This window comes from Accipiter gentilis, chromosome 9, assembly GCF_929443795.1.
Source record: "Accipiter gentilis chromosome 9, bAccGen1.1, whole genome shotgun sequence".
Taxonomy (NCBI): domain Eukaryota; kingdom Metazoa; phylum Chordata; class Aves; order Accipitriformes; family Accipitridae; genus Astur; species Astur gentilis.
The window spans coordinates 12,374,662-12,398,350 of NC_064888.1; the positions used below are offsets into that span (position 1 = coordinate 12,374,662).

Sequence of the window (23,689 nt, forward strand, 5' to 3'; positions counted from 1 at the left end):
GAAGTTGTCCTACTTGTGACCTACTTCCAAACCCTTTGGACTTGTCTTTCAATATATACCTTTCCAATTAATCTTAATTCATCCATTAAGTCTTTATTCTTCATGGACGTGATACCTCCCAAGTGGTGGGGCAACGGTTCTCTGCCATCCTCCTGGCTCAGAATATCTGCTGTTTCTTCAGGTGCAAGAACCCATTCTCTGTGCCTTTGTAATGGTGCTGTCTATGAGTGCACCAGTCGGGAGGCACAGATTGCTCAGCCATTTGCAAGTTAATAATTTAGCGTGACTTTTTAGTAGCAGTTATGAAAGATGTTAAAATATTGAGCATGCCGGGGACTGGGGACTGACATCTCTTTCTTTGTGATGGGCATAGCATAGGATGCTGCCATGAACACATGGCAGGCATGAATTATTCAAAGGACCTTCCTTACTAAACACTAGTTAAGGTTTCTGCCTAATAGCTGTTCTGATTTGGGGTGTCTGAATACTTATTCAGGTTATACTGTTGGTTCATAACATTAGATTCATTGGCAGACTGAGCTGTAAGTTTTCTTGCTTTAACATCTGTAGAGGAACAAGTATGAGGAGTGTACCTATTTAGGAACAAGATATACCACAACTTTGCCTCTTTTTTTTTTTTTTTTTTTTTGAGCTGGTGCCTCAGCATGGAACCAGGGAAAACAGATATACAAGGTCATTTGCTGTAACAATTTGCTCATTGCTTTCTGAGTTCAGTCTCTTCCAGGAGGTAACTTCTAGATGAGAAAGGCAACTGTGCACCAGCTAACGTCTGGTGGTAAGTAGGTAATAGATACCTACTCGCTTTTCAGCTGCCTAGTTTAGGCTTGGTGTACCTTATGGAGCTCAGTACTACTGCTGGAATGGAAGAAATGCGTGAGAGAAATCAAATTTAAAGCATAGTTTGGGAAATGATTTGGAAATAGGTGTTACTCCAAAAGCATACTTGAAACCCTATCAGTAAGTGACGTGATAATAGCACTGTGAAGATATTAGGAGCTGCCCTGATACTTCTCAGAAGTTCCTAGCGGTTTTCAGAACAGCTAGCCAAAAATCCCACTCTACTCACTCTTTATTTTGGCAACCAAATTTGACAGGTGACAGATACTGTTCCTCCACTCTTGGTCCCCAGTCACTAGTGTGCCCTTATTCATGAAAATACTTTTCCCCCAAGTAAGTCTGAGAAATACTTATTCAAACTAGTCTTCAAACTAGTCTTGAAAGAGTTGATATTGCCAGTTATGCCAGATTCTTCGGTATGCCCTGGGATCTTGCAGATAGCTCTCAGGACTACTCTTGCCTTATCTGGTAATTATAACCATTTCCATTAACCACAGCTCTTAACCCCCTCCAGTTTTGCCTACCCTGAGAATTCAATGTCCTGTTTGCAATTCCGTAATCAGGTTGTCAGATACCAACACTGTCTTCTGGATAATCTGCGTAAGATGTAAAATCTCATCTTGGCCCCTTTCTTTTCGTTTAGAGTCAGAGCCCTGCAGCTACAGTTGGATAGGAGGTGGGTGACCGCACAGTAAAAAGTGCCAAACAATGCACTTGATAAATGGCTTGTACGTACTTGGAAAGCAAACATGCTGGCTATTCCAGTCAGTGTCTCTCTGGAGAAGGAGCCCTTGGAAATTAAATTTTCAATCAATACATTCAGATTTTTTTGTTTGTTTCTTTTGTATCTTCCCAGATTTGCTGCCTGTTCCATAATGCTCATTGTTATAGACTTAAATCCAGAATCTGTGTATTTACAAGAAAGAAAGAAAAAAAAAGCAAGCCTTGGAAAAATGTTTAAAAAGCCAAGAAAAGGTGGAATTCTTTTAATAAGCTTGTGTTGCTTTGGATTTGTATATCCCAGCTCCAAATCTCTGAAGCAGACTGAATAACTGAAAGGATTTTATGTCCAGAAAGATGAATAGGACAGTTTTGTTGGTAGCTGCACAGCAAAGGCATAACTCCTCATTAGGCATTGGGTTTTAGGGCTGGAAAACGCTGTCTCATTCCCTGCCGCCTGCCGAAGTGCGCACGTGAGCGTGCGGCAGCTCCGGGGAAGGGAAGCACGGGGAGAGTAGTGTCGGGAGGAGGGCTGCTGGGCTAGGAAGCGATTCCTTTCAGTGGTCTGTCCTTCGGAGGAAGAAGATGAATTCTTGTTGGCTATATTTTTTGTTAGTTTGCTCAAAAGCTGTCAATGGTATTCAACGGCAGAGATCAGTCACGAAAGACTGCTATACTGGCAGCACTCTGCTCGCTGTATGTGTGCCTTAAAAATGGCTCATCCGTCAGCCTCCACGCTATTCGTTCCCTGGCAGAGGAAATTACTCATTAACTATGCAAACGTACATGCAGGGATTCAAGTCCTAAACTGCTTGCCAAGAGGATGTCAGACGGAACTGCTTGTTTTCGTTAGGGCATGAAAATGAATGATCTGAGACAGTTCGTTCTTCTGCATTTTGAAGTTTTCATAAACGGAGAGAGAGGGGGAGGATTTCTGTTTATATAGAGCAAGGTTTGATCCTGTTAATGTTAATATTGTTCTCTATACAAAAACTTCCCAAACAAAGGATATTTACCAGCCACAAAAACTGTCTTTCCTTTCCTTACCTTTCTTTCAAACATCATCATACACCATTTAAACACTTCAGTAGAGTATGACCAAATCCCATTCCTTTCATCCAGCAAGATGCCTTTGTCAGCTCTTAGTCTCCAGCCTAAGTTCATCATTAAAGAACAAGGTTAAGGTTTCAAACATCATCATACACCATTTAAACACTTCAGTAGAGTATGACCAAATCCCCTTCCTTTCATCCAGCAAGATGCCTTTGTCAGCTCTTAGTCTCCAGCCTAAGTTCATCATTAAAGAACAAGGTTAAGGTTTTGTGTGTGGAGTAACTTGCAACTGGAAAAATTAAAGAGGGAAGAGACGCAAATTAAGTAAGATCCTGTTTTAATCTGTTGCAGACACAAAGAAAAAGACAGTAGAGGACAGGGAAGCTTGATTAGCGCTTTGCATCTTTTCTTTCCCGTGCGTCTGTGCTTTGGTAATAAGTAGACTTGAGTTAGACTTGTCTTGCCCCTGTTCCAGAATTACTGGCAGGCGTTGCACAGACCTGTTTCTAGATATTAGCCAGCAACACCCAGAGAGCAGTTTAGGTGCGTGGGAGGTGTGGAACTGCACCTACCAGAGACCCTCAAGAAACTATGGTGTTATGCAGCAAAAGACTTGATGGACAAGCCTAAGCAGCCAGAATTCAGACTTTAAATGAACAATGGTTGGATGATTTGTCATTGCACAAGTCAAGACAAGGCTTTCTTTTGGTATTATGCAGATCAGTTAAATGTTTGTGAGATACAAATTTGTTTACAAAGTGATATGAATTAAGCTCAACAGAAAAAAACATGGGAACTTAACGTCTAGCTTAACTGACTTCTCCCCAGTGTCCCAAGGTGGATAACAGAGAAAAAGAGGTTGCTGCCAGGTGAGATAGGAACTTGGGTTCTCTGAATTGCCCGCTGGAGGAGCTTCTCTTTAGCTGCTGATTATGTTATCTAGTACAAGAGAAAAACTTATCAGGCAGAAAGTCGAGATCCTAGAAAAATCTTAAAGCCAAGGTTGCTTACATTAACTCCTGTTGTTGGGTTCGCCTGAAGCAGGATTGGCAACAAATCAGGACTGAATCCTCTGCTTAGAATAGAAATAGGGTACTGCAGTTGCCATGGGGTGGCAAACATTCAGGAGCCATTATTGATGCTTGCCCTATATAGATCACCTACAAAGTTGTCTTGAGTCCAGAGCTTTCCTAAAAGGGTTTCAAGGTAAAACAATGCCCGTGCGAACTGCCTGCTGCCTTGGGAGGCATCCAACGGCATTTAAATGCCTCTTGTGAGCTCTTTCTGAAGGTCACGGGGAGAGGAGAAGGCAGGAAAGGAGTATCCCACTCGAGTACCAGCTAATTCAATGTGCTGATGATTCATGTTTCATATCCCAGGATGGCTTGATATTTCATGTATTTGTTACCTTTTATAGCAATGCAAAATATGTAGAATTCAATTGTACAAATCACAATGACAGAACAATAGCTTAACAAAATCAAAACACACTTCTTACTCAGCCTTATCAGCCTAGGCGTTCTCCTGAAATTACCAGTAAAACCCATAACCCTGGGAAGATATGCGCTCTGCTTTAATGGTCTTTGAAAGCCTACTGAAAAAGTAAATGGGCCCTGTAGTAATTCCCAAAGATGGTAAATTCACTTTTTGCCAAATGTAGTAAAAGCAAGACTCCTGCCCTGTGCCTGATGAAATTAATGGGAGTCTTGCAACTGAATCCAAGAGCAGCTAGGTTAAACCACTGGTTGTATGGCACAATAAGACACAGAAATCTTCAGTTTAAGAATACCCTGGGAGCAGAAATGAGCACCAGCTGTGCACTTTGGATAGTGGTCAATCAGCCACCTAAAGGAAATTTTGAAAGATGGTAAGAAAAACCTTTTTTCACTCCTTGCTGCAACAGCCTAGAACAATGAGAGCTCTTACAATAATTGGTATGTTGTGGATGGCCTTCCTCTGAATCTTGCACTTTTTTTAATTAACAATTGAGAAATTTATTGGTCTGCCAGAGATTTGGCTCCTCTACATTCAAGTGGAAATTTGTTCTTCTTTTATAAGTAAGGAGACTTATTTGTGAGAAAAAGATTAAGAAATGTATATGTTATTTTCCAAATCAACAGTTTTTCAGTTGTTTCAATATGGAGTAAAAAAACCACTCCCAAGACCTAAAGAAATATTCTTAGTTCCGGAGTAAGAACTATGTTCGTGTACATGTCTGCATGTATGTACAGACATGCTATTTTTTTATTCGGACTTCTTGCTTTTCTGTATAATCATTAGACCTCCAACGTGAGGGATGGCGCCAGTATAAAACGTCATCTCTCTCTGCAGCAGCAGAGCAGAGCTCGGTCTACAGCAACTCAGAGAAACAAATAGGAAACAGGATTTCCCCCAACAGGCATCTGATTTTTTCAAAGTGAACCGTTGTAACGGGATGTGCAGCCGAACAAAACCCATAATTCATACTGAATGTCTTCAGGCTTGACAAACATGGCAAGTGGGACTTACAGCTCCCTTCACCTGAGCACCAAGCTTTAGCCGGTTCCCTTCTTCTCTCAGTACTTCCTAGAAATAATGTTCTTGTCACCGTTTTGTGCAGGGTGGGTTCTGGTACCTGCCAGACCAAGAAACCTGACCCTGTTTGTCTGGTACAAACGCCACCAGCTTTACATGCTCTCCACTCTCTGGGAGCCCAGGAGAGCTTGCGTTTGCCTCCTGCTGCAGCCTCGGGGAGATGCCCTTTCAGGAACTCAGCTCTTCAGATAAAACATCTCCCTCTTCACTTGAGAGCATCCTTGAGTGAGAGCATTGCAGCATATTTTAAAAGCTTTATCTGTCTGGAAATTTTCCAGACAGTCCCTCACCTACCGATGTCATCCTCCTCCTCTCCCCCTCCCTTCTTAAATCTTCCCGAGCAGATCCATATCATTAATATTTCAGTATCAGCTGTTCACAGGCATTGGCTACACTGCAGCGCACTTCATCAATAAGAGCCGGCAAGGGCTGTGAGGTTTGCCACACTGCCTTCATCCAGCGGAGGAGTAAGAGCAAAGGCAGAGACTGGCAGAGAAACCGAGTATTCGCCGAGGGTAAGGCTGCCTATTGCAGTCCAGGTCTTGAGTTGCTTTTTGCTGCTGTCCCTCACTCAGATCGTCCAGGTAATACCCTAGCAAGCAACAAGAATGGATGTCTTTAAGAAAGGTTTCTCCATTGCTAAGGAAGGTGTGGTGGCTGCTGCAGAAAAGACCAAGCAGGGAGTGACGGAGGCTGCAGAGAAGACTAAAGAAGGGGTGATGTATGTAGGTAAGAGAGAACTATTTTCAATCTATATTTGAGCACGAACTGCCACGTAGATTGTCTCTGAGAAAGTCTGGGGAAATTATATTGTGGCTAAAGCTTGGGAGCGAACGGCAGGAGGTCTGGGTAGCATCCTCAGCTCTGCCACAGAGTCACCTGGGGTGCCACATCCTCCCCGTGCCTCAGTTTCCCTAACTGTAAATTAGACATAGAAACGGCCGCTACTTCAGGGGAGGCAGAACTAATGCGATGTTAAGGAGCAGATGCCCAGGTAGGAGGTTTCTGTTATGGCTATGCACTGATTGTTTGCAGGGTGAGTCACTCACTCTTCAGGCATCTGGGCACTGCTGATCTGCGTCTCGCCTCCACGCTGTGAGACACACGTTGAGGAGGTCCCGGAGAGGAGCCAACAGCCCAATTAAGTGGGGATCGCAGGATGCATCTGTTTCCCCACAAACATACTGTTTTATCCTGAAGTCCTTCTCTTGTTCACTGACCTGTTTCGTTCCTGGTGCATGCATTAATCTTGCTTTACAAGAGACACCTGAATTCATTTTGCCCGAAGGATGGGATCCGGAAAACAGCATGTCTGATGTCCTGCCTTGAGACCTCTCTCACAGCGAATGTGCTGTTTCAGAAACCTCCCCTTTCAAGGTCACCGTTGAAACCCACTATCTGCACTATCTAGCGCATGCAATTATACGGTTGGATGGTCAGATATTCCAGATACTACAAGGTCTATGAAGTCGTAGGTTCCCAAGATGGATTACCTCACTGCTGTTGCTGCACTTCACACAGCTTTTAATATTTGCTAGATGTGGGAGAGAGGGGGGGGGTTAGTAGGAAAGTTTACACACGGGCTCTTCCTGCTATCGTGCTGCAACATCCACAGCTGTGCATAGCTACTGTATTTAAAACAGCTCTATTGACAATAGCTACAGATATATATTTGTACATTACAAATGAAATACAAATCTTACATGTAGCAGCAGATCTGGTAATGTCTCCATCCCAAAATTTTAAATAGTCAACTATTGGCATGCTGTAAATGAATGTATGTAACAGTTCACATTTCAGTTTGAAGCTGACTCACAAGAAAAAAGGTAAACAGCATCCCTGTAAACAGTTAAACTAACCACAGTAACCGAAACACCAGCCTGTGAAACATCACATCTAGGTGTCAAATCGTGGCATTGCTGCTGCTCCAGCTGCTTCCTGATTTCAGTGATGTCAGAAAGGGTTATTCTGAATTTTTATACGTCATTCCTCACATCTCTGTTCAGTCATGTCGTATGTCTCCATACTGTGACCTGGTTTTCATTTCTGCACAGCCATGAGATACAGAGCCTGCTCATGAGATTCTAACCTTTTCAGTAAAGTTTTCTAAAAACCCTCTCAAAACCTAAATCTCTGAATGAGGATCAAATAAGGATCAAGGTAAAGATTAAGCGCTTTCTCCTTATATTTTTTTGTTCTGGTTTGTTGGTATACCGCCGGTTCCTGCCCTGTCATGCACTGGGTAGTGCTTTGCCTTGGGGCTGATTCAGTTCCTGTTGCACGCTGGGGGATGCTCAGCCCTTTGGGGAAAATTCAGTCTTTCAGAGGCAGGAAAAGTAAAGGCCAGATGCTGATGAGCTCAGCAAATTTATTTTTAAATAAGCAGAGAAGGTGAAGGCCAGGTATACCAATTAAAACTGGAATGAGTAGTATGTTGTTTGTGCTGCCTTTTCTCACTCTGTGCCACATGAAGGGTTAATCAGAGACCCGAACTGTTCCTTCCCTGCTCCTTCCTCTGCAGAGGCCTATCCCAGCAGCTTGGTCTAAGAGCATTACGTGAGGCAACCTGAATTTTTGCATGCTAGAAGAAAACAATACTTGTATAAAAGCTTAAGGGTCTTTTCCAGAACATCAGGAAAGGGAGGAAAAACCCCAAAGCCTAGGACGGATGAAGTGGATCCCTGACTTTTATTCAGGTTTGTGTTAACTCATTGCTGACTCTCCAAGGAGGATTCCAGATGTCTGGGCACAACCATCACATCTGGTCAGTCACTTGCTGCTGCCCCAGGAGAAAAAAAAAAATTGCTCGTTCAGAGGCACCCACCTGGAGCAGAGGCTGTCATTAGGGCACTGCAGCCACCTCGTCCCTCCCCTCCGAGCCACGCAGGTTCCGTTCCCACAACCCCTGCCAGGGCGGGAGATGCCTCTCTCCTGTGCTAACGCTGCAACGCAGTTCACAGCTGGGCTGGCTTGAGATGCTGCCATTGCCGGGGCAGTCACGAGCGTGGGGTGCTCCTGCCCCGCCGCGTGGCTTGCTGAGCATATAGGGTAGAGAAGAGGGTGCACAGAGAGAGAGAGAGAGAGAGAGAAACCACACAAAAAGAGAGAGAGAAATCCTGGAGTGTGGGCCACCTTTGCACTGAGTAGAATCACCTTCGGCTCTCCAAATTCTAACAGCCTCTGGCTATGCCGAAGTGGTGGTGGATCCTTCACAGTTAATGTGTATCCGGCAGCTGATTCAATGGGCTGTCTCTTTTATTTGGTTTAAACAGGGAGATAAGTGTTGCTGTGGTTAATTAATGAAGTTAATGCAAAGCTGCATCAGAGTATTGAGTATAGGGTCGTTAGAACTGTTTAATGCTATAATTCAAGAACCCTCATGCACTTCTAGTTTTCCAGAACAGCTTTTGACCACACGTGTCGCAGAAAGCCCCAACGCACCAAGCTCTACTTAAACAAACCGACTCCAGCATGAATTCCTGCAGGACTTACAGCACAACATGATATTCTTTTCTACTATAAACCGTTTTCCCACTGCACAGCGCTCCACCGCCGCGGTCGCACCCTTGAGATACCAAAGCTCTTACAGATGACTCACGGCACTCAGAAGAGGCAGGATGCGTGAACTTTTAATTCTGTGTACACAAGCCGCAGGCAAGGACTAATGAGTGAAATGAGATTGAGCATCAGGTGATTGCTTTCTGATTCAACAGATGCGGGTTGCTGGCAAGGGTAGCGACGCCGGAAGGTCAGATTTCGTGCGGTGCATAATGGATGCTGAGCCTGAGTCATTGGGTGTGGTCAGGAGACTGGGTGAGGAAGATGAGGCAAGCTCTCCCCAAGCCACAGCGGTGGCACTTCTCAATGCCATTGCTTCTGTCGTGAAATGGATTCGGGTGTTTTTCTTCTACCCGCATGCCTCCTTTCCGGCATTATTTTCCATCCCAAAATATGGCACCTGCCCACTCCCCTCCCCCCGCAAAAGAATCGAGCCCAGATAGTCATCTTAAATCAAAACTCTGGTACAAAAATACACAGAAGTACAGCTCTTGTCTCACTAAATACGTTTACTGCAAAATTGAAATGTATGCAAGGCTAGCACAGCAAATTATGTGCTTTGCTTACCTAAAAACTGCTCTTTGACCAAAAAACAGCAGAGAAGGGCTAAGCTTGAACAATTGTGTCTGATGTGAGAAGATCTTGTGGGTCAAATCAATATTGTGGCAGTCTTACTGGAACGGCACCGGGAGGAAAACTGAAGCAGGATGGCGTCTGAATTGAACTGTGTGCATCTGGCCCGTTCAGGGGCTCATGTTCATGGCTTGAGACTTGCATCTGCTCTGCTCACTGCTGTACTTCTGTACACATTTGTGTATCATGGGCATCATTATTAAATCCAGTTTACAGCGATCCACACGTATCATGCACCATTAGGAGCTGCAGTTTACAGCAGTAACAAGTATAAAGTCTGAAGATTTCACCTCTTCAGTTTTAACACAGTTCAGGAGGGTGGAGTGAAATGTTGAGGGCATATTGTAGTAGAACAGCTTTGTTCTGCCCCAGGCAACCATTACAACCATCAAAATAAATCAACAATTGAGAATTACATTCAATAATACCTAACATATATCAGGCAGAACAGAGCTGTTGTTATCAGGGCGCTGCACCTGTTTTGCTTTTCAGGCTGTTAATGAGAACGAGATGTAGTTTGTAGCTGATTTCTCCCACCACACCCATGGATGCTCCAGTACCTCTGGAGTTAAAGATCTGTCTGACTTTCTATCACTTTGACAGTTGGCCATAAAAATCCTTTTGTTGTATCAGTATGGGAAACTTGAAAATAGGCTGTATACGTACAGATGATTTACAAAATACAGTAAAGTGGGACCAATGGAACCTTTTGGCACGTGTTTGTTTAACTTCCAACAGAGATAAATTTGATCCTTTATTTTTGTAATGTGAAAAATCATCTAGTTACTGTGGGGGCTGCCCATCTACCGTATGATTTAACATACGTGCTGCAGTACACAAATAGAAGGGATGTATAGCAGGTCACTTCAAGCTTGGAGGAAAACTGCAGAGGCTAATTATTCCTTAAGGGCTACTTGTGTTGCAAACTGAATGCGCTCACATCCTGTTAGCTTTTCAGCCTTGAGAACAGTGAGTTAAATTACAATGTAAGCATACATATGGTGTACTTTCATAATTTGAGATAAAAACATTTGCATTCTGTGTATCGCTGCAAACGGGCACTTACAGCCTAGGCTGAGGCACCGATATGGGGATCTAGTAAGTAGGGATGTAGTAGGTGGGTGGTGGTTGCGTAAATTCAGCCTCAAGTTTCTCCAGAGTCTTTATTAGAGGTATAGAATGAAGCTTTAAATGACCACTGCAGCCAAGTATCCTGCTGAAAGGCAGGGGAGAGTCAGGGATGTTGACTCCTTGTCTTGAAAGACTGAAGTAGGTGAGATTTTACCAGGTGACTTAATATACATTCATTTTTACAATTAGCTTAATGTTGATTTATCTCCACTCACCTTGTCTTTTCATTTTTGAAATATTCCAGGGGTGATTTTTCATGCTTCAGCATGGTATAATCAAGATTTTTCGGGTCTAGGCATCTCCAGACAATTTGTGGTTGAAGTTATCCAACTCCCGACACAAAGGTACTCATTGACTTTATTGGGGAAGGAAGCTGATCCCTTCTGCCGGCTCTACAAATGGCTTGTGTCTTAGCAGGAGGTGCCAGCTCCCCACTGCACCTCGGAAGAACAGAAAGCCATCCATGTCCAGAAACCAGGGGGTTCTTTGCCGGGCAGCACTGATGAACCGTGTGTTTCCTTTCACAGGTACCAAAACCAAGGAAGGCGTAGTGCAAAGTGTGACCTCAGGTAAGAGCACAGCCCTGATAAGAGATGTGGAAATCTGTGATGTGTTGCTGGACCTCTTGATAAGGCCGTCGGTCCTGCCAATGGAAGGTCTCTGGGTGACGCCACTGATTTACGTGACCTTCCATGTGATGAATGGAGGATGCTTGCCAGGAGCGATGGTTCAGGGTCCGGCCTTTGCAGTGCACATGGATGGGAGAAAATATTTAATCAGTAGAGCATGTCAAAAAGATCTAACAAATGTTACTTGGCAGACTCGGATGATTCACAGCAATTCAGACATTTCACAATGTCAAGAGTGCTGCCCAGCATGCAGAGAGGATTTACTTGCATCAGATCCTGTCGGGCCAAAACTGGTCTTTGGGAGACTCCTGTCAGGTAGTCAGAGTCAGGGACCCTAAGGGATTCTTCTAGGTATCCCAAGCTCCAAGGCAGGGCAGCCGTATGGACTGCCTTGAAGACACATGAATGGATCCTTTCCCTGGAGAATTTCATGACAATTATGGGGTTTTTTTTCTACCCAGGTGTATTAAATCAAACAGAAGGTACCCAGAGAGAGGTCATACGCAGTCTGCAATGCAAAATACCTTATTTGCACGATTGTCTCTTTGTATCTTACAGTGAGTTTTTCATTCTCCAGTTGCCCACAAAGACTGACAGGCTGCAGTGCTGCTCTCTGAGCAGCTTTTTGAGTCAGACAAAACTCTCACGTACGTGATCTAAATTCAGATGTGGTCTTATATAAAAAAATCCAAATAAGGACTGTACCAGGGCCAATTTCTCCTCTTGCCTCAATGCGATCCTTTTATTGTCCCAGTGAATTTGGCAGCCTTTTGGCAGCACCTAGCTCATTGACTTTCTGCTTTTGTTGAAATCCCAGTTGCTGAGAAGACCAAAGAGCAGGCCAATGTCGTGGGAGAAGCTGTAGTAGCCAGCGTGAACACAGTGGCAAACAAGACTGTGGAAGGAGCAGAGACCATCGTGGCCACTACAGGAGTTGTAAAAAAGGTATGTTTGTTTCTTTGGTGATGTGCAAGACAGAAGAGTTGTCTTTGGATTACCCTTAAAATATCTGCAAGCATTTACAGTTGATCGTTTTGCCTGTTCACTTAGAGGTTTTCAGCAATATCTGCATTTATATAATGCTTAATATTATTGTATAATGCCTACTGTAATCACAGAATCATTTTGTTTGGAAGGGACCAGTTGAGATCATCTAGTCCAACCCCCTTAGTGTCAGCGAGAGCAGGTTGCCCAGGACTATGTCCAGTTGGGTTTGGGGTATCTCCCCAAATGGAGACTCCACAATATCCCTGGGCAACTTATGCCGGTGTTTGACCACCCTCACAGGAAAAAAAGAAGAGTTTTCTTGTCTCCAGATGGACACATTAACCAATTTGTGCCCATTGCCTCTTGTCCCGTCAGCGGGCGCTGCTAGCAAGAGTCCGGCTCCCTGCTTTCTTATGAAGGTAGAAAAGCGTTTTTTCCCAGGGGCTTGAGCGGCAGCGCGGCCAGGCTGCAGCGAACATCTCTCTGGCCAGAGCCAGAGCTCTGGGATGTGTGGGCTGTGGAGGAGCGGGAGCTCAGCCCTCACCCCGCGCTGGCACCCAGGCGAGCGGCAGCCTTGGCCCCGGCACCGGCAGCCCCGCAGGCAGAGGGCAGCAGCCGTTCAGGCAAAGCCCGGTCCCGGCAGAGAGCCTGACCCTCCTGCTCTGCTTTGGGCTGGTTTTGACAACAGCCGAGCGCTTGCTGGTGAAGGCTGCGTGACCCGAATCGTGCACGGATTACGCCAGATTCAGACAAGGCGTCCTCTGTCCTCCAGCCTGATTTGACAAACGGTGTTGCTTTGGTTGAGGGGATTAAGGGGCACGTGAAAGAGCAGAACTAGATGAAGGCAGAGTTGATCATTAGAGAAGATGCTTTCGCCAGCTGGTAACAAACAGCAACCATTTGTACAGTACATGAGGCTAATATTTGGCAGCTCTTTGGTAAGCCCGGCTGCGTTTCCCCTCTTCAGAGAGCCGTGGTCAATGGTGTTGATAACAACATGAGCTAGATGAGTCACAGCAAACCCAAACCCAGAATCAGAGCGAAGCAAGGTTGGCCAAAATTGTCTTAATTGTTCAGACAGTTGGCTGATGAATTTCCTGACCTGCACGTAAACTCATTGTGATATGAAACAAAACTTCTACACACCATATAAATCCTGAGAGAATAGCCTAACAAAAGAGGAGAACAGCAGCTACGAGTGACGCAAAATGTCCTCCTGAAAGCATGTGAAAAAGGCAGATACAGAAGTTCTGCTAAGCCTTCGGGATAAGGTTAATCTCTATTCCCCCAGGGAACAGCAGCTAGGCTGCGGGGGTGCAAATAGCAATTCCTAACTCCATGGGGGGAGACTACCCCCTCCTACCTTTTGACTGACCGGGTGCGGGGTGGCTGACCCAGGAGAGCTAGGAATTTGCTGATGGCGGGAATTTGTCCTGCAGATACCAAACTGTCTCCCCTTCTGGCAAGGACTGAGCAGCAGCAATCCTCTTCCCCTTTCGTCCTAAGTAAGAGGCCCCCTCTCCCCCCGCCAAAGACTGATAAGCTACAATTTACAGGTGTTGATTTCGGAGCTCAAACCGGTCGACATTATCTGCTTCCATCCTTGTGCAGATAGTCCCTTAGAAGATCAGCGGTTCCTTCACCCTTGTAATGGTTCTGGGTCTTGCAGACTGCAGGCAATATACAAAAGCTGTGAGTTTTCCAGAGGGTTAAGGCATTAAGCAAGCATCTGAACTGTCATTCTGGCATCTTCCGTCAGCGTCTGCCTGCTTGGAGTTAAAATGGGGATTGATCAAGAAATAAAAAAAGTGGGATATGTCACATGCCAACGGGCAGTCTAGATGAGGGAGCCAGGAAGCTGCTCTGGATACAGTATCATGCCACATAGCAGAGGTGGGCAGCAGAATGAAAATGGGAGGAGAAAAGCAGGGCAAAAGAAGTCACGGGAGAAAGAAATTCAGGAGAAATGTTTCTTTCTGTGAAAGAGGGGGTTCATCTACTCTAGGGGCTTAGTTCAGCTTGAATTAGGAGCGCAAATCTTGTAATCATCTTCACTCACCGTACTTCACTTGCATCTGCTAGATAACTTTTGGATAGCAATGACATGGAAGATTGAGCTCCATATGCACATGGAGTGCATCCCAACTGTTCCTGGTTGATTGCCATGGAGCCAGAGCTGCTCTGAGGGAGGGCCCTGAAAGGAGGAGCGGAGGGGTTGGTGCTGGGCTCTCGGCACAAGCTCTTTTCTCTCCAGACCTGCTCCTATTGTGCTACACAATTTGCTAATGGAAATACAGCCAGAGGCTGCCAAGAGCAACACTGGGCACTATAACGCATGTGAGAGACCCACTGGTGATATACTAAGAGTAGTGATAAGGTATAGCAGTTAGATGTTTAAAAAATAAAAATACCTACTATTATGATCTTCCAATACTGGAATTATACCCAAGTGTTTCAGGCCCTGAAGTCTGCGACAGCTGTTACATCCAGTCCTGAGACTTTGCCCGTGCTCCATCCCATCCTCCTTCTTTCTAATTGCAAAGAGCAGTTGCTAACATTTCATTTCTGTTTTCAACTATCTCCAGTGTTGTTCCCTGCTGACTTTATAGAGGTGTTGCTCAAAGCACCAGGGCATCTCTATGAATGCGTGGCACTGAGCGGTGCTACGGGATGACATGAATCTGGGGAGTCGAGTGGCCTAGGAGGCATGTCCCCAGCTCAGCATTCCCAGTGTTAATATCAATTACGGAGAGCTTGTTGACATTTAATCTGTGCGTTTGACAGCTGGGATCAGTGGCAGGCACATACTAGGGAGGAGTGGGGAACTCTAAGGATTCTGGATTAAGTTTTGCTCAGGGCAGCAGCCGCAGGGTGGTCAAGCTCTGCGGGTGTATCAGATGGCGACTTTGGCCATGGGCAGAAATTCAGCCCTTCGTGGAACGTGGCAGGCACTGAAATGTGGACGCACGTGGGGCAGCTGGTAGCCCACTGCTCCTTGCTGTCCTGAGTGGGAGCACTCGGAGCCAGGCAGAAGGAAATAGGGCTGAAGTAACCCTACACCTATGGAGGGGTGCCAAGCACCAGATGAGAGCAACCTCGAGTAACGTTGGCATCGCCTCGTAGGGCTTTGGCACTGGCCTGATCACTGCTAAATGAGTACAAGAACGTATTGACTGATTTGAAGGAGTTTTTTAAGTATTAAATGAAAAATACGTAAGTTAAAAGATTGTAAACCCTCCACAACTTTTCTGATATGCAAAGGAATGACACCCACCAGTAATGTGTTTTGTCTGTGGCTCTGCACCCATCCCAGTCCCTGGGGTGGACATTAATGGATTTCAGTGAGCTAACCGCCCACTAAATATCCCTGTCTTAGGAAAGGATTAATTCTTTGTCTGTATGACACAGCACAAAGCTTGCTGCATTGCAGACACCACGTGGTTGGGAACAAGTGCATGTACGTACGGGTGTGCGCACACACACGCTCACAAAATGTCCCTCAGGGACTGGAGGAACTTCCAGTAGCTGATGCTTCCCTGCACGCTCCACCTAGATCTTCCCTTTAGATCTATTTGCCCTGTCAGTTTTTATACGGTTTAGTTGTCAGTTCGTGGCTCTGTTATCTTGGATTGGGTTTGATCTTTTTTTTATTTCACTCCATTAATTATTTGAGTGGTTGTCAGTTATGTGCAACTGCTGGGCGCATTCCGTGGATCACATCGTTTCTCTCTGCGCTTGATCTAGCAGATGGGTACCGCACCCCTACCACAGCTTATCGCTTTCATAACAGCTGCACATTTTGAGTACGAACGGTTGATGTTCATGGCCTTAATTCTGTTCACTTCAACCCTGCGATGCTACCGACACTAAGATAGTTGCCTGGAAGGAATTAGAAGCAGAAACTGACGAATGAGCTCCCTGTTTAAGTTAGTTTGGGCAGGGGGGCTGCCACTAGGAGGGAGCAACCAAGGGCACCTGAGAGGCCATCGAGGGCAGAGCTGCTAAGCAGGAGGAGCAGGGAAATCAACAGCTGAACTACCTTACAATTAAGTAGAATAAATAGTCAAAACTCTTCCCCTTTGTATTCAAGCTTCATCCTTTGTATTCAAGCTTCGCTGTACTTCACTGATGCAGTGATGCATCCCGGAGGTATCCTTCAGTGTCCCATGGAGCAGGGGAGACTGCAAAAGCAGCGTGGAGGGGGGTACTCTGCCCACAGGCACTTTTTCTATGCTTCCCTCTCAGTCTCAGTAGTGCATCCAGGTGTACATTTTTCACGTGCAGAATAGCTGAGTTAGTGGCACTGGTGAAGCCTTAAAGTCTACAAGAGTCTGCGTGTGCTTCGTGGCTAACGGCTGTGCCCCCATAATCCTGTAGGATAATGATGTAAACATTATTAAATATGTATTATTTGTATAAGCAGCCCCAGGAAACCCTAAGAGAGTCTGGCTGTGAGCTGCATGAAAACAAAGCTACCTCAAAAGTCCACCTGGACTTGTAGGGTAAGACAGGAATCCTGCGTGCCTGTCTGTCTGTCCTGTCGGTGGGTCCACTCACTTTAATCACAGGTTGACCTCTTAGTCAGAGCTGTCAGCATCACTCTGAGCACGTTCAGCCCGAAACCCATCCAGGACAGCCTGTCTGTAGGACCTGTCAGGTTGCCTGAGGGTTCACAAGGGAGTGATTTGGGGATACTGCCAAGTAGCATTGCTTTTGCTCCAACGCCCAAGGTCAACAGCACTACAAAAGGCTAAACCTTTCTCCCCCTTATGCAATGGATGTCCTATTGCAGGCTGTTAAATTTGGAGCAGAGTAGGTTGGCAGTGAACTTCCCTGGTTTTACAGCCTTAAAATAATAATAATAAAAGAAATCTTGCTTGCCGCCGAATTTGTTGAGTTTTTGGTGAGTAATGGTCCAGCATCCAACATTTAGACTCTGCATGCTTTTTCTGTTAGATAAAGAAGATAATCCTGATAGGGTTGTTTATCTCAGAATTTTGGGGGATGGTGAAAAAAACCCCAAACACTGGCCTATAACATAATATGGATAAAAATACAAATTCCGTTTCATGTATGGACTTAGCCAGCAGAATATACAGCACAGTCACTGAGCTGAAAAAGGGAATTTCATAGACCCTGTGAAATAGAGAAATCTGAAAAATCAAATTGTAATTAATTTTTTTGCAAAACCTGTGGACTTTTAAAATACCATTTAAAAAAATGTATTAAAATATCTGGACCCAGAAGCTTATAGTACGCTCTGTTTGAGATCTTTCAACATTGCACAGGGATATTTTTATAAATGGCAGGTCCAAATTTGTTGAGTTTTTCATTAGTGATATCTGAACATGTAACTATGTTTCATAACCTTAGTGAAATATTTTATTTTATACATATAAATCTTCTCTAGTGTGTATGTTCTATATACAAACATGTTTATAGATTTTAAAAATATTTATAAACTTTTATGCTATTCCTGTAATGAATTCTAAGGTCTTGTGTTTCACTTAACTGTTACCTTAAACTACTTTGTTTTTCTCTCTTCTCTAGCCAAAAAGATTCAGCAGCCCCCCCCCCCCCCCCCCCCCCCGCAAAATGGAATAAGATAGCCCATAACAAAATAAATCAGTTTTTTTCATTTTAAATAGTTTTTTTAAGACAATACATAATTTCGGGGGGGGGGGGGGGGGGGGGGGGGGGGGAGGGGAGGAAGAATATCTGCTTGCCCTTTAAGAGCAGGAGGACCATTACAAATTACTTTCTAGTTGCAACATGCCTTTCTGTTAGAACATTTTGTCCCTTTTATTGGGGAAATGAAGACTGAAAGGAATGGCAAAGTCCTTGCTGTCCTCTAGAGAAGCTGGATTTTCACCCTTGCTTTCTTGCCCAGTGTCACACTGTGAGTCACTGTTACAGCTGGGGTCGGTACCCAGGAATTTCTGGCTTTTCATCCAAAGTGAAGACCCTGACATCATGTGGTCCTCCTCTGTATGTTGTTTTCCTGACTAGCTACCGAAATCCCCAGCCAGCTAACGCCCAGCTGAAGCACGCAGCCCTTCCTCATCGCGTGCTCGCTATTCTGGGCAGGGTGGGAAGCCCATGAGAAAAAGGCTGTGAGGCGACGTCCCTAACACAGCCTGACACCTCTTCATCCTGCAATTGTGCTGGTTCCTCCACCACGGTTTAGAAACCCTCTCCAGAAACATGTTTGCTTCCCTTGCTAAGAATAGATCGATGACTCCCTTCTGGAGCAGACTCTTGGCAGAGAGCACGATTTAAGGGATATAATAAGCAACACAATAGCTGAACAGTGCTCCTTCAGCCCACCCATGGCTCTCGGATGCACTGTCCTGAAGAAGGGATCCCCTCTTCCATGGCTGTTTCACATCCACCAGAGCTGAGCTCCCTGCCCGCAGGAAGAGTACGTGGTGATGCCCTGTAGAAAGATGGGGTGCACTGCACTTGTCCTTGTGTTCCTACGAGCTGTCCCCCGGTTTTCCCCACAGAGCTCAGCGCCTTTAGGCAGTCGGCTTTGATTCACCTACATGAATTCACAGGGCAGCTGGTAACCGCATCTGCAAAAAACCTGCGAAGCACCGGCTGTTGCAGCTGTTGTCATTGGCTTGCATTGCAGGTTTCTTTTCTTTCCACCTAACAGTCCGAAAAACTGCTTCGAAGTACAATTTGAGGCTATTTACCTGTTTTGACCTAATGTGCACTGTTGAGTTATAAGGAGTGGTCCTTTTTATGTGGCCCTATACAAACGTAAAGTGTTTTAAAGCCACAGACTGGATCCTGAGGCTGGATCAGCCTCCATAAATCCAGGGTAGTGAGCTCTGTTTGCCGGCAACAACAGAGTTCACGCATTTCAGAAAGGCTGGGGCTAAGTGGCTCCATCAGAGCGGTGGCCTCTCCCCAGCAGCCTGGGGTCCCTGCTGCGCCAGGAACTGGAGACCAGAAACTGGGCTCCGTCCTCTGCACCATTTGACATCGATAGGTTACCTGGGCTTACTTAACATGGAGTGGGCTGATACTGGCAAAAATAATTTCAGCTGACAAAGGGATGCAAATTAAGGGCATGTTTCTTAGGAAAAAAAAAAAAATGACACTGTGCTTTTCATATGGAGACACCCCCAGTGCCTGGCTCGCTCTCTGTAAACAAACTGACTGACTCTCGGCAGAGAGGTGAAGGGAATGCCTGGAGCTGTGACCAACATCAGTACTGGGCTGCGGCTCCTATTTTGGCCATTTTCTTCCTTTGGTGAATTGATCTCTTATAGTAGCTTGTGTGGAGACCTGGAAACCTATGGAAGGACAACCAGGTTGCGGTGCTTCCATCTCCCAGCTTCCCTTCCTGCCAAAAATAAATCTGAAGTCCAATTTCCAGCTTAAATTTTCATGGGTTCTACCTATCTATGTAACTCTGTGAAATAGGTCTATTTTTTCCTTTTTTTTTTTTTTTATTTCACAGTTCCCTAATTCAGTTCCAAAAGCAGCAGGGGTGTTTTCCTGCTGATGAGAACAGTTGTAACTGGACAGGAAAATAAGGAGACGTGAAAATGAAGAGTGGAATCCCCCAAAAGACACGGAGCATAAAGTTCTGTTTGCAGTAGGTTTGACAGACATTTGATTTGCACTGCATCAACAGTGGCACCAGGGAAAGTGGTGGCCCTGTGTTTCCAAAATATTGAAATTCAAATGATGTATCTCCCTTCCATGCAAAATTGACTTTCCCTTTATGTAATATATGTGTCTCAGGTTCCTTCTGCAGTGGCCTTGACTTCACGTGGGAAAAGAGAGTAAAAATTGAGGGATACTGCCAGGCACGTGTGCTCAAAGGGAGCAGAGAAGCTTTGTAATTTTAGCAGAGTTCCCTGGTGATTTGGGGCTGGACTATAAAGGTCCTTCTATTTCTGCTTCCCCCTGCTCTTATTGACTGATTCCACGAAGGTGCATTTCTGCTTTCTGTCCATCCCCTGTGCACATCCCGTACAGTCAGGATTTTTGTCTTCTCTTCCCATGTGGCCAAATCACATTTAAAGTAATTGCCTGACAATGTAATCTTTTCTCTTCTTTGAATAGGAAGGTAGCTGAAAGAGGTGGGCAAGTAGCTAAAAGAGCCCAGAGTGCTTATGAAAATGCTTGGACTCCAAACACAAACAAAAGCTTATCCTTTGGTAGTGACGTTTTGTCTGAGGCATGACATTAATGGCAACACAAGACTGATGTATCTGAAATGAGTATTAGTCTATGCCACGAGTGCTTAGGGTAAGTAAGATAATGTGGGGGAAGGCATAACCTATCTTACTCTAGGACAGTTTATTTGTTCCTCCCAAATTTCTTCACAGTGAAGGAGTCAAAACTCTGGTCTCAGTGACAGGAAAGAAAACTTCAGAAAAAGAACTGATTTTCTGTGTGAAAAAGACCCTAAACCAGGCTGTGCGAAATTCAATTGCTTTTTCGCAGACATCTGCTCTAACAAGCTGCAGAGAAAATGGATTTCGAGCAATATTTGCCGTCTATTAAACCCGGCATTTTATTTGCGTGCATAATGCTCAAACCCATTTCACACAGTCTGCTCAAATAGTCTGTCTAAGATTAGGGCAATGACTCTGCATGTGGCACTAAGGACAAACATCTCTCGCCTGTGACTTGGCAGGAGGACCTGGCTGTGCCGCAGCCGCCCGAGCAGCCAGGGGCAGCGGGAGAGGGGGACCCGGCAGCCAGCGCAGGAGGCGGCGGCGAGGTAAGGCGATGCCACGGCCCTCGCTTTCCCCACGGTCCCCAGGCTCTCAAGACCACACGTGGACTTCTTCAGGGTTACTGGTTTTCCCCCAGGAAAAATCTCCCCTTTGCTTTCTGCGCTTACAGAGCTGCTGCGCGTGGAGCCCATTAGCATTCCCACCTTCCTGAGCTGTTTGGCAAAAACCTGAGCTCATCGGTTCTCACTTTTGCCGTTTTCTTTTTTGAGACCGAGAATTTGCCACGAGCGGCAGATTGGACAGATTGTAAACTGCTGCCTGATTTGGGCTGATTTGGGGGTGTAAACGCACATATAATCATTAATGCTTTCCTATGGTGATATCATCACTGGCTGCAGCCATGCTTTAGAAGAGCTTTAGATAACGTTAGATTTTTCTATAGATTTTTCTATATTTAAATTAGTTCTTTTAATTTTTGATCTATTCTACCTGCAATATCCTTTTGAAGACCTGGGTCAAAAGCCAGTCTCTGGGCCGATTTCTGCTCTTCAACAAGGGAGGACAACCTCTTATTGTCCAACATGGATGTTTAAAGCGACAAACGCTTCTCACGTGGTATTTCCTTTGTGATTTCAGTCCTAAGGCCTTCGGCTGCCCACTCCACAACCCCCGCAGTACCACCCACACCCAAACTCCCCAGTTTTCAGCTTCTCTGAAGCTCAGACCATTTTCATGGTGCCCAAAGCTCCCAAAAGCCTCAGCTTGCACCTACAACCCTAACGTCAGCCATCACCCCCCTGGTGCCAGTCCCAAAAATGAGCCCTGCTAATCCCACTGACTTCATGGCTGCCCAAGTACTAATGTCAGGCTGCCAATGTTGGGGCAGGAGGCAGACCCGGCAGCAACAAGCAGGACATTCCTGCCAGTGGCAGCCTGGCCCCGCATTAGCTCAGCTTCCACCACATGCAAAATTACACCTTTGTTTTCCCTGGAGGTCTGAGTGACAGCGGGAGTGTGGCTGGTTCCCAGAAGGAATGGATAATTCATTTGACTTTTGCATCATGTATGCTCCTTGTTGTTTTGTAGCAGCTTATGGGGTTTTATGTGATGACTGCCAGCATTGATTTTACTCCTAATTTTATTTATATATGTTTTCCACTGGAAATATTTAACTGTTTTCCTGTCTGCCTTCTCTCACAGGGTGAAAATTAAGGCAATTAACCGACTTAGGGACTTCTAGCTTAAAAGAGCACTCCAAGAGCATACCTGGAAATATTAGCTGACACTACAACAGGAAAATCCTGCTCTCCATAGACTAACTACTTTCAGCTCTGTAGTCTTTCACTTGCCTCATAAACCAGTCATACAATATATGTAAGCCAGACTCCTCTGATTGTAAGTAAAGTGCAGGCGTGTACCGGGGTGCGTGTCTCCCTCCTCACCTCCCTCGTGGCTTCCCAACCCGCTCGCTTTGCGTGTTTTGGTCAGACTCACTGATCTGTATCTCGCGTCCATCCGCACTGGCACTTGGGATCTCTAGGTATCATGGAATTATTTTTTTTAACTAATAAAAAGGTGTTTGAACAAGTTTTTTGTTTTGTCAGTTTTATTTGCACATTTTAGACATTGATCCTTCCAAACTGATGAACTCTTCCTGTAAAAGTGCAGTATTAAAAAGGATCTCAGGACTGTAGTGGCCTTAGATTGTGAAGTAAAAAATGGGCAATAATGAATAATTGTATTTCTGAAGTCCGTAGCTTAGGTAGGCCAGCCTTCTGTCTCTCAGGGCTGAAAAATAGAGATTGCACTGAAGTACTCCCTCCATGTTTAAGAGAGAGTGCAGGGAGCGGGAGGAAATTGGAAACAGGGAGACTTTTTGAAGGATGTGAGTGTCACGTTGAGCTCAGTTAGCATTTGTTCTCTGCTGTTTATTCTGCTTACACGAAAGCTTGAAAACTCTATCCTAACATCTGGGTGTAATGAATGGCCAAAAGGTAATTAAAGAAATGTGATGGGCACTCACCTGTTAGATCAGAACTGCATTACTGCTGGCAGGGGCAGGCAGGATTGCTGTGAAATGCGTGAGTCCCATAACAGGTGCCAAAGGAGAATTACTGGTGCAACACGAACACTGGCGCTGGTATCGGTTACAGCAGCCGGTCAGTCTGCAGATAAGCTGCTGGGTGAGAGCAGTAGAGACCTTCCGCGTTCACAAGTGTAGAGAATGGGAAAATGTTGCTACAAGCTCATTGCTGTAAATAATGAAGGATAAGCGTAAAGCACGTCAGTAAGCGTGGATCTAAAAACAGGGTCTTTATTCACCTGTGGGCAGAGCACCCACGAATCCACGAGAAGCCAACGTAAGCTGTAGAGATTTAGGCTGCTTCAGAATCAGACTCCTAATCTTCATTAAGATGCATAATAGTGATGACTATGGAAGGTATTACAGGAGAGACTTGCTGTACATAGCATGGAAGGATCTAGCAAGTGTGGTATCAGCCTCTCTTACGCATTAACGATACACATAAAGCTTTGCCTTGCAGAGACCACAGGATTTCCATCCAGAATGGATGTTTGATCTCGACAAGGAAAGGGAACAAAAGACCCTTAGCAAGAGATAACAAGGTCCTTCAAAGGAAGTGATATCTGATATGTGCATGCTCTTCCCTGATGTCCTGCAAAACATCAGCAGGACTTGCCAATTAAACAGAATAACTAAAATTGAGGCCAAGGTAAGGAGGCATAAAGGGCCGTGATACTCGTGCCCAGCAGCAGGAGGCTGGAGCCTATTCTTAGTGCTCGCTGGAGAGAGACAGGGGAACACCTCTCTGCTCCAAAGCTTTG

At 45.2% G+C, this 23,689-nt stretch overlaps 2 protein-coding genes across 2 annotated transcripts in view; both read left to right on the forward strand.

Moving 5' to 3' along the window:
- The first annotated feature begins 5,621 nt into the window (after nucleotides 1–5,621).
- On the forward strand, nucleotides 5,622–22,433 carry SNCG (synuclein gamma). The gene is made up of 5 exons (XM_049810135.1): nucleotides 5,622–5,934; nucleotides 11,055–11,096; nucleotides 11,974–12,101; nucleotides 20,803–20,889; nucleotides 22,046–22,433. The coding sequence occupies exons 1-5, from the start codon at nucleotides 5,814–5,816 to the stop codon at nucleotides 22,055–22,057; spliced, it is 390 nt and encodes a 129-aa protein (XP_049666092.1). The 5' UTR covers nucleotides 5,622–5,813; the 3' UTR covers nucleotides 22,058–22,433.
- The window catches only part of SHLD2 (shieldin complex subunit 2), a 104,168-nt gene continuing 98,103 nt past the window's right edge, over nucleotides 17,625–23,689 (forward strand). Inside the window, exon 1 of the mRNA XM_049810097.1 lies at nucleotides 17,625–17,636. The gene's annotated coding sequence lies outside the window, so the exon portion shown is untranslated. The remainder of the gene's footprint in view (nucleotides 17,637–23,689) is intronic.